This window comes from Melospiza georgiana, chromosome 8, assembly GCF_028018845.1.
Source record: "Melospiza georgiana isolate bMelGeo1 chromosome 8, bMelGeo1.pri, whole genome shotgun sequence".
Lineage (NCBI taxonomy): Eukaryota > Metazoa > Chordata > Aves > Passeriformes > Passerellidae > Melospiza > Melospiza georgiana.
Genome location: NC_080437.1, coordinates 21,815,467 through 21,825,677, shown reverse-complemented (window position 1 = coordinate 21,825,677; position 10,211 = coordinate 21,815,467). Strand labels below are relative to the sequence as shown.

Genomic DNA, 10,211 nt, shown 5'->3' with positions numbered 1-10,211 from the left:
GAACAGGGGCTGTTTTTCTCAGGAAAGTTCTCCTGGGTTACATAAGGAATACAAACATTGTGGCCATCTAAGATTGGATGCTCTTAAAAGTGTGGAGAAATAAAAGCCCTCCTGTTCAAGGACAGTAATGTCCTCCAGAAAACAATCTGTAATAGAGCTCCCCACTGCCTATAAAGAAGCAAAGCCCTCAGGCTCCCAGGGCGTGCCCTTGACTCAGGGTTTTAGTCAATGCCTGTTCCTTAAAAGCACTGGTAAGCAGAGAGAAAAATTTTTGTGCATCAGTGTTTTGTTCTGTGGAATGATAAAGATGCTACTTTGTAGCATCATTCAAATGCTATGCTAAAAAAATATGTTTTTTAGCATAGCATTTAAATGAAAATGAAATAGTATTTGTTCTTCAATGGCAACTAGCATTATATAAACACATTATATATATATATAATATCATTACATATATATATATATATATATATATATATATATATATAAGACTGAAGCGCCTCTGTTCAACCAGTAGTTTTGATTACTTTATTGACTCTTACAAAGATAACATCAGCACCAGCTAAGGATCTCTCCAGATATTTTTAGGCACTTGCAAGATGTCAGTGAAATGCCAAAAGCAGTTAGTGATGCACTGCCCTCCTAACAGGAGAGATGTGTGCTGTTCTGACAATTTACCATAAAAAAAGCCCCATGTGAACCCCCAAATGTGAACACTGTTCATTCAGTATTTTGGTGAAGATTGTTATATACTCTGTCCAATTCTTAAATCTAGTGTATTTAAAGCAAAAAAACAATGTATTTATGATTTTGACTACTATTCAGAAAACATCATTCACTTAAATGGTCTGAAATTAAAAAAGGTAATCTCCCTGCTGATATCAAATGTACTGGCTGTATATTAGGCAAAAAGAAAAGGCAAAAAATTGCAGTGGTAATTCCATCATCTCCTCATCTGCCTGTTTTCCTCAAGAATCATTTGATAGGGTTGTTGCTACCATGCTTCATCTGAGAGGCAGAAATGGGTCTGGCCATCAGAAAAACAGACACAAGGGGAATAGAAGCAGTCAGTTCAGTTTCTAGGGAGAATGAGCTGGTTTGCAAGGGTCCAGTTTGGGGATGAGCCCAGGAAAGAAGGCAGTAGCAGAGCAGGAGATGCCAGAGAAATGACTAATGGCATTGTTGTCCTTGTGGAGGGATGTAAAGAGGAGATATCTAGGCAATGACCAATGAAGTAATTTGTTATGGATGGCATTGCATGTGAAAATTATCTATAGTAATTCCATTTGAGGGTGAATATTTTCCCCTTCTCTCTTTTCCATGATTCATTCAAAATGGATTCCAATCCAACTGGGAAAGAAAATGAAACAGACTCAAAGCTGCTTATTGTGCATTGGCAATTGCAAAAAAAGGAAGTAATCTGCACTGGAATTGCATACCCAGTAAGGACCCTACTCTACAGCTCATTACACTTTTTGTAATGGTCATGTGGGTAAAATGTATTTTTAAAGTATCAACACAGGCAGGAAAGATTTAAACCAGCAGTTCTTGGCCCTCTGGCATCCCAGTAGGGTTGGGGAAGAGTAGGAATTAGGGGAGGAAGGGGAGAAAGGACGTGGTGAAAGTGGTTTTGCTTTAGATAAGCCTCTGCATCCTGTTTCACAATATTGTTGATAATTTGCCTCAATTTCCCCTCTTGCTCTCTTCTGAGCTGTGAACCATTTTTACACCTTCAGCAAGAAATAGGTGCTTTGGATCATTTTTTCAAAGGAAAATCTCAGGATGATTGGAACAATGGCAACAGCTCTATATCTTACAGGGCCTGAGGTTTCTGCCTGTCCAGATAATGAAATACTTCCTTCACAGAAATAGTATGAATTTAGCCAGCACAGAAAATACCTTCTCATTTTCTGCTGGGGACTTCTAGAAGAAGTCTCCTCAGGCTTCTTGACCTGATTAAATCTGAACTAGTACAAGTACTTAGTACAAGTATGATGCCTCAGAAATGATAACATCTCTTGTCCTTTTCTGCATGGAGAGTACCATAAATAAAAAAAAAATTACTTAGTATTGTCTTTGGTGACAAACTATTTAGTTGCAGCCTCCAAGTATGTTACGTATAGTTGTGAAGCAAAGCTACACTGTTCTGCCAGAAGCGGATGTCAAGTGCCTATACTGAATTTGTCCCTTTGTCTTTTTACAAAGATACTTTATTTCCTTGAACGAGGCAGTTCCCTAAAGCCTTTTGAGAGTGGCCCTGAGCTCAGCTGGAAACAGGAGAAGCTCCTGTGTGACTGAAAGCTGTAGATGTTGGGCACATCTGACCAGCACTGGAATTGCAGTGGGGAGGAGCAGCTGGCAGACGTGGGGAAGCGGAGCACAGGCTGGACAGACAGCACGGGGTAGAAGCAGGGTCAGCTGCAGCAGGAAGGGCTTCTGGCAGGTTTAATGTACTCCTGCCCACAGATCTGAGGTCAGATACAAATCCACCACTGTACCTTGGATCATCATCTGGATGTCATGGTCTTAGGTTCAGTGGGGGTGTAAAACACTCTGGAGAGCTGAGCAGCCAGGCTTGGGGCAATCCTGTCCAGAGAACCAAGGTACTTCAACAACCACTGCCACAACTGGAGACTGTAACATCTGCCTATTCCTTGGTCATTCCCCTTTGTATTTGTTTGCTTCTTCTTACATTGTTTTGCTTTGTTATTAAACACATTTATTTCCAGGCAGCTGTGATACCAGCAAGAACATTGGCACAACAGATTCAGAGTCCTGTTTATTTTGGTTAGCCGATATCCTAAAGTAAGCTACTGTTTAAATGTTTGGGAGAGGAGGAAGAAGAAATTTTATCCAAAGCCTCTGTAAGAATGGAACTAATTTAAAATCACATAAATACATTCATAAAAGCATTTTGTATAAATCATCATGCTTCCATCACTGCATTCTATTTTTATTGCCAGCCACAGTGTGTGATGGCTGGGTGTAGATGTCTGAGGCATCTCTGATTTACCTGCCCTGCCTCTGCTCTTCCAGTGTGGCAGTAGATGTACTTTGTTCTATCACACGAATAAGCTTAATCTTGTTATAATATTTGCAGTTTACTTTCACACTGTCACTTTATAGTTGTTAAATTAATTCTAAATCCGATGACTGTTAAGATTAGAAATTAGTAGTTTCCACATCCATCCTTTCATCTGCGTTTGTGTGACATCCAGTGGCTGAATGGGTCAATCACAGGCTCCCATTTCTGGTGAAAAGTGTAATAATTACTCTCAACTCCATGTAGAACATGAAAGCAGGAAGTGTATTGCATAATAATGCTAACAGAGCATTTGCTTAATTTTGATTCAAAAATAAACTGGTAATTAAAGCAGCTTCTTCAAGGAAACACACTGCAAATTTGTAACCTTAACTCACTGCAGCCTTTAGTGTTCTTTCCCACTGCTGCTGATGTGAACTCATCTCCTCAGTGTTCCCACTGGGCACAGAGAAGTGAATAAACTGATTATCACCCTGCTCCTAAAGGAGTAATCTCTGTTTTCCTGCACTTAACTGTTGACTGCATCACGAGTGTCTGAATTAGTCAATTTTGTCAGGAGCAGTACTGAGCTTAGAAGCCAAATTTTGATTAAACCCCTGGCAATATTTTAAAACCCCAAAATATATTGATTATCCAAATTATATTGAATTAGGCTTCTAAACAGTTCTTTAAACTTAAAGATCTAGAACTCCAGTCTCATGTTTGAAATGACTGCCTGAAATTAAAGTAATTCATGGCAGTTGTGCAAGGTGTTTTCTTTGCCATCATCATGAAAATGATATGACAGCAGCACTGGTCCCAACATGTCATCCAATTTTTTCCATGCAGGTAATAAATTAGTAACAGCTTTTTTTTTTGCTCAGACACATAAACCCCACAGTTATCTCAGAGCTTTTTCTGCAATTTGTTATTAGAAGTAGCAACTACTAATGCTGAAAAGGAAAATTATGAGAACAAAAGTGTTTCTCTGTTTTTCTAATCTGCTTTAGGAGATCCATAAACCTTTTTCATAAATGCAGCTAAGTCCTTGTGTGCAAGCTTTTTATATAGCAAAAGGAAAATATACTTTAAAAAATAATAATTTTAATCTCATAAAACTTAACAGAGAAATTAAGCATTGATGTCTAGTGCCTGAAATTCCTTTAAAGTTATGTTTTCAAAATTATTAAATTTCAGGTTTAATATTTATTTCAAAGATGTAAAAATATTATTTTGGCAGGAAATTTGTTGTTAAGACTAATATATATTGGACACACACACAAAAGACTGTGCAGGCCTGGGTAGTGCATACGAGGCAAATGATACCAGCAGACAGGAAAAGAGCAGCTGTGCACCATTCTTGGACACAAAGTCCTCAGGAGTCACGAGGTTAGCACAGGATCTTTTTTTTATGCTTGGTTTTGCTGACTAGAGAGCCACTTAGTCAACTCTAATAATCAGAATAAAAGTCCTCTCCTAAAGTTAGATTAGTTTTATGCGACTCTATGGCAAGGAAAAGCAAGTCAAATCTCTCAGAATTGTATCTAGAAGAAAACAAAGATCAGATATATGAAAATGCCCTTGCTGAGATCCAGTCCTTTGAGCTGCCTCTTGGAACCACCATAAGGTATGCTTCTTTTTAATAGTATTATACTCTTCATGATGGATTGTTCCTTCTATAGCTGTTCTTTCAGTCAGCAAAATATATTAGAAACTTTGTTTTCCTGACCCTGAAGCCTACAAGAAAGTTGAGTTTAATTTCAATGTGATTGGCCCTCAGTGAAAAAGTACAAGCCAAGGTCACCTACTCTGCTCTTTCTTTTCACCTGGACAAAGCGATCTGATTCTGATGGCTGGCTGCAGATTTGTGAAAAAGAAAGTGCTCTTAAAAATGAAAACAAAGGGAAATGTTCTCTTTTGTGTAGCAACGTTTTTAAAGTCAACAGCTACATTTTAAAAAATAATTTACTGCTTCTTATTATTAAATTTTTAATAAATGCAACTTTTGTTTTAATCACCAAAGACAGAACTACTTAAGGTTTTACCGTTGATATTTCTAAACGTCTGAAGATTTAATTATTTTTGTTTTGTTTGTAGCTTATGGAAACTGTTAATTAGTAAAAGTGCAACTGAAAAAATTCCCCTGCATATTTGTCCTTAAAAAAAGTAATTATATATAAGATTGTAATGTAATTTGTCTAGGTATATTGTCAGTATTTGTAGAAGAGTTTTAAAAATAGCCTGCCTGGCACTGTAGGCGTCAGGTTGCAGTAACCATCAGGCTAAAAAAAGAAAATTAAATTTACCCCGAAAAATGTGTCAATCTATAACTTCAGTATTTTGGTGATGTGAAAAAAAAATAATGTGGGAAAATTGTTACTGCATTTGAGTGATTTCTTGAAGGAAATACTACAAGTGGTAGGATTTTTCCTTTTTTTTTATTATGCAATTTGTAAGCACTTGTCTACATTCAGAATAGTCCTTGTTGATTTAGTAGGTGAATGAACAATCTGAATCAACACTGAATATGATAAAGGCACAGGCACAGACAAGACATGCATCATCTTTGGTGCCATTTATTAACTCGTGTACAGGTGTAGTTGCACCAGGGCAGGACAGATGATAAGCTTGATAATAGTGACTGGAAGGATGCCAAATGAAATTGTAGACCTTGATGCATTCACATTTGTCAAATGCTGTCAGTTCCTTACTGGAAAAAGTAGCTACACATCACCCTGAAGTTTTACATATCTGGCCTATTGCTTTACACAAACTTCCCACTTGTGTGCAGATAACTTTGCCCAGAAAGCAGGTGCATCCTGTCTCCTGAGCATGCAAAACCCAAGGATTAGTTAATCCCCGGCCACAGGCCACAAAGTGTAAAATTTACATAAAAAATAGGTTATTCCTCCTTCGTTGACACATGAAGCTTTGCTGTACAAAGCACTAGGAAACATTATGCTAGTTTCTAGTGAAATACAGCAAGCCACTGCACATAGAGGTGCACTTTTTTGGTTTGTCTTGGTTTTGTTCTATTTTACCCCGACCCCCAAGTTTCTATCGTGTAAAGAATGGAAGGAATGACGACTGACATAACCTGAATGCAGAAACCCGGCAGAGCCTCCGCCTCAGGGGTCGGTGCTTCCCTCCCTGCCGGGACGGGCACGGTCAGCGTGTGCGGGAGCGGTGGAATCAAAACAAACAAAATAATAATAATAAAAATAAAACAAGACCACACCATGAACTAGCCACAAGACCAAACCAGAACTAGCTCAGTGGAAAAGGTCCTGTTGAACCCTGTAAGCCTTTAAGGCGTCTGTGCAGCGCGGCGGGCAGCCGGTCGGTCTGGGAGAGGGGCCGCACTTTGCGCGTCCCTCGTTTGTCACAGTGCCCCGAGCGGGTCGCACGGGCAGGCGCCGGGCAGATGCAGCTGCCCGCGGTCTCTGCCGGACACCAGCGCTCGGAGATGCCATGGGAACGGAGGGGCTTTGCCGGGCTCCCCGACTTAGCTCTGCCCCTAACAAGGGCAGCGCAGCCCTGCCGAACTGGTGCAAGCCCGAAGGGCGCGGCCTGGCGCGACCCGCGCCCCCTCACCTGCCGCAGCCCCTCCCTCCTCCCGGCCGCCCCGCGCCCGGCGCGCACCGGCGAACCCTCCCCGGCGGCTCGCGCCGGCCCCCGCCCGGCTCCGCGGCCGCTCCTCCCTCGGCGCCTCCCGCAGCGGCGCGGCCGCCGGGTCCCTCCCATCCAAGATGGCGGAGAGTCTCCCCGAGCATGATCGGATCCTGCAGGAGATCGAGAGCACCGACACGGCCTGCGTGGGACCCACCCTGAGGTGCGGGGCGCGGGGGCCGTGGCGCCGCCGGCGGGTGAAGCTCCCACGCCCTGCCCGCCCGCCGGCCTGGGAGCCGCGGCGCGGCCCGGCCGCGCTTTCTGACAGCTGCTCCCCAGGGACGGCCCGGGGCCGCCCGCAGCGCCGCAGGTGGGAGCGGCCACGGTGGGTGCGGAGGGGACGCGCGGCCCCCGCTGCCGCTCCGTGGGGGCCCGGCCGCCGCCCCCCGTCCCGGGCGCTGCGGGGCGGAGGGAAGGGGCCGGTGCGGCGCGGGCAGGGAGCGGGGCTGTCAAGCCGTGCCGCCGCTCTGACAGGGAAAGGCGACCGAGCGGAGACGGCGGCCGTGGCCCGGCTCCGGGCTGGCCGCTCCCTGGCATTGTCTGCCGGGGAAGCGCCGGGCACGGCCCCGGCGGGGCTGGAGTGCGGCCTCGGGACGAGGCGGCCCTGGGCCCGGCGCGGGTGGCCGGGCTTGGGGCGCCCGCCGTAAGCCAGTGCCGGGCTCTGCCGCCCGCACTTGGGCACGGGCAGCTCCCTGGGTGTGCCGGTACCGCCGGGTCTGTGCTGAGAACGGGGCCGGAACCGTATCGTGGGTGGGTGTTGCAGTGCTCCGATATCAACCTCTCATGATGCGGTCTGAAACCCACTACCCTGGTCTGTTTACTTGGAAATGTGACAGTGTTTAGAGAATGTCTGGTGTGCCATGACTGCAATGGTTTGGTTTTCTGTCTTTTTCCTCCAATTCTACGTGCTGCTAAATGGCTTAGCCTGCATTTTGAAAAAAAGGTTTTGCATAACCTTTCCTGTTAGAGGTGAATGTGGAGGTACCTTTCAGTTGGAGCTGGGGAGATAAAGGCAGGGCCTGTGGAGAATGAATTGGGTTGTAGAGGAAACAGGGGAAAGGGGATCTTCATCGTGGAGCTTTGCTGGTGCTTCCCCGATTAAAGATGTCTGAAATAAGTAAAAAAAACCATAAGCACTAGCCAGACGGGGGAGAGAGAACTGTGAATGATATCTCCTTGAAAAGATACAGTGAGCCTGTGTGCAGAAAACTGGAAAAGGCAGTTTGTGTGGCAGCGTGCTGCAAAGCAGTGAGCATGGTGCTGCTGGCTTTTCCTGCAGTGGGAATGGTGCCTGCTGCAGAGTGTGGACAGGGCTGGGAAAGGATGAACGTGGGCTACATGGGTGGGAATGCGGTCCTGAGAAATGGTGGAAGAGAAGTTCCTGTTACATGATGCCAAGTGGGTCATTTTGCCCATCATAGCAGCTGATTTTGAGGTTAGCTACATGTGTCTACAGTGGATCCTCCACAGCTGGGAGGTGGCAGTCTGGGCATTTGTGTGAGGCTGGGGCTGATCAATCCTCTGAGAGCCCCCATGGGGAATGTGGTGGGCTCCTCTAGACATCGCATGGGGACTGCTTGCTGGCTCAGTCTGGTCTTGGAGGTCAGCTTGGAGCAAACTGCGCTCTGACCTTCTCTCATGTTCCTTAAGCACCGCTGCTTTTGGGAATTCAGTGTGGAGATGCTGAAGCTGAGCATCGCAAGGAGCCTCACCTGTGGGAGTCTGTGGGCTTAGGCTGATGGAAAGTAGCTGGGATGCTTTCAGAATTAAGTTGTCCCTGGAGGCAGTTTCACCATGTTAATCACTTAACAAGCCCAGGCAGGTTGAAGCTGATGCCTGCAAAAAACCACAACAAAATATTAAATATAATTGCACTTTCATCACCGTCTTCAGTATAGAGCTTATATCAGAGTAACCTGTAGAAAGAACAGAGTGTTGGGCTACACAGCAGAAGAAGGCGTCCACAGGTGTGGATGGGGAAGGGACCATATGAATCTCTTATCCATATCAAGCATTTAAAATGTGCTGATGTCTTTATAAATTCTAAACCTTAATTTCTTATTTTTTGCATGTTTCTATCCTATCACCGATTTTCGAGTAAGGGAATTTTACATTGCTGACTTTCAGGATTTTTAGGGAAAAAGTGGATGTTGGTCTGATTTAACCGTAGTGTTCAATTACCAATAAAAAAATTTAGGTGAAAGAGTGGTTACACCTGGCTGAGTGTTTTGAAAGAAGTCCAGCAAACACCACAGAAGTATGCTTCTACTCCCTAAGAGCAGCAGTATTTAAGATCAAATCTTGAGCTGTCTGCTCAGCTGTATGTTACAATTTGTGAATTGCTGTGTGAAACTGAAAAGTCTGAAATCCCACATCAAATTACAAGATCTATTTCAATGAAAGAAGCATGAATGTAAAATGGAGCATTATTTTCTTCATGAGATCTAGGTTTTTACTCGTTAAACAATGTGAATCAAAGAAATGAGTTGAGTAATTCTACGTGCAGTTGCATAAGGCTACAACATGAAGTGATCCATTGATTTCCAGTCACAGAAGCTATTGAAGCCAGTTGTCTCATGTAATGACTGAGATTACATTAATTTCGTTATGTGAAATGGAATATTTTTGTTATCTCTGGGTTATAATGCTGGGAGAATATTTATAGCATTGCCACATCAAATAAAATACCAACATACCTACTTAAATAAAACAAAAGCGGGGGCTTGAGGTGAGTGGTTTGGATAAGGAGCATGAGGTAATATTAAATGCTGAAGAATGTAGAATATGCAAGATCTGACTTACCCTTAATTGTTAATATCAAGATATTAATGTCTTCATAATGCATCCATGCTTCACAAAGGAAGTGTACATTTTTCTTGTGGGCTGTATGTAGGTTCCATGGAAACACATTTTTGCTCTTATTTTTCTTCAATGTTTTGCTTGCTGTTTGGGTATAGCTGCTCCTGCCAGGGTGCTGTTTCCTGCCCTGCTACAAGAGTGGCAGCACTTGTTTTTATGATACAAAAAATAATAACATTTATAGATATATAATGTTTTTGTGTATAATTTACTGGTAAGGAATAAAATACAGACTGATTCTGCAGGTGATTTTCTACTGCTGAGATCTACCCATAAAGAGGAATATGAAATGCAGGTCCTTTATAGGAGGAATCAGCATACAGCTAGTGCAATTGGGATTATTTACTGTTTAGGAGAGTTAGCTCCTAAAGACTGCTCTGCATCTCAAGAGAGGAAGAGATTGTATTGGATTAAATTAATTTTCTTTTTACATTTTAACTGGATGGATTTATTGATTTAAATTTGCTGCTATTTTACTTGCATCTCTAAATTCAGTGACACATGCTGAATCATTATAAATGAGACCTAAGCCAACATGCCTTTCATTAAATAGGCAGACTGTGTCTATAGCAAGCCAGGATTATTTTTTTTTCATCAGACTCTGTGAAGCTTTTATCAGCATCTTTTTGGCTTTAATGGCTAACAAAATGAGATTAATGAC

General features: G+C 43.3%; 1 protein-coding gene across 6 annotated transcripts in view; it reads left to right on the top strand.

Moving 5' to 3' along the window:
* The first annotated feature begins 4,527 nt into the window (after positions 1–4,527).
* Positions 4,528–10,211, top strand: part of EXOC6 (exocyst complex component 6) — an 87,527-nt gene continuing 81,843 nt past the window's right edge. For 4 of the 6 annotated variants that reach the window (XM_058028775.1, XM_058028774.1, XM_058028773.1 and 1 more), the window contains exon 1: positions 6,761–6,854. In XM_058028775.1, the coding sequence (XP_057884758.1) occupies positions 6,772–6,854 (83 nt within the window). In that variant the 5' untranslated portion in view covers positions 6,761–6,771. Of the gene's footprint in view, positions 4,650–6,760; positions 6,855–10,211 lie in introns of those variants that run through there. The other 2 variants (XM_058028772.1, XM_058028779.1) reach the window with 2 other exon arrangements.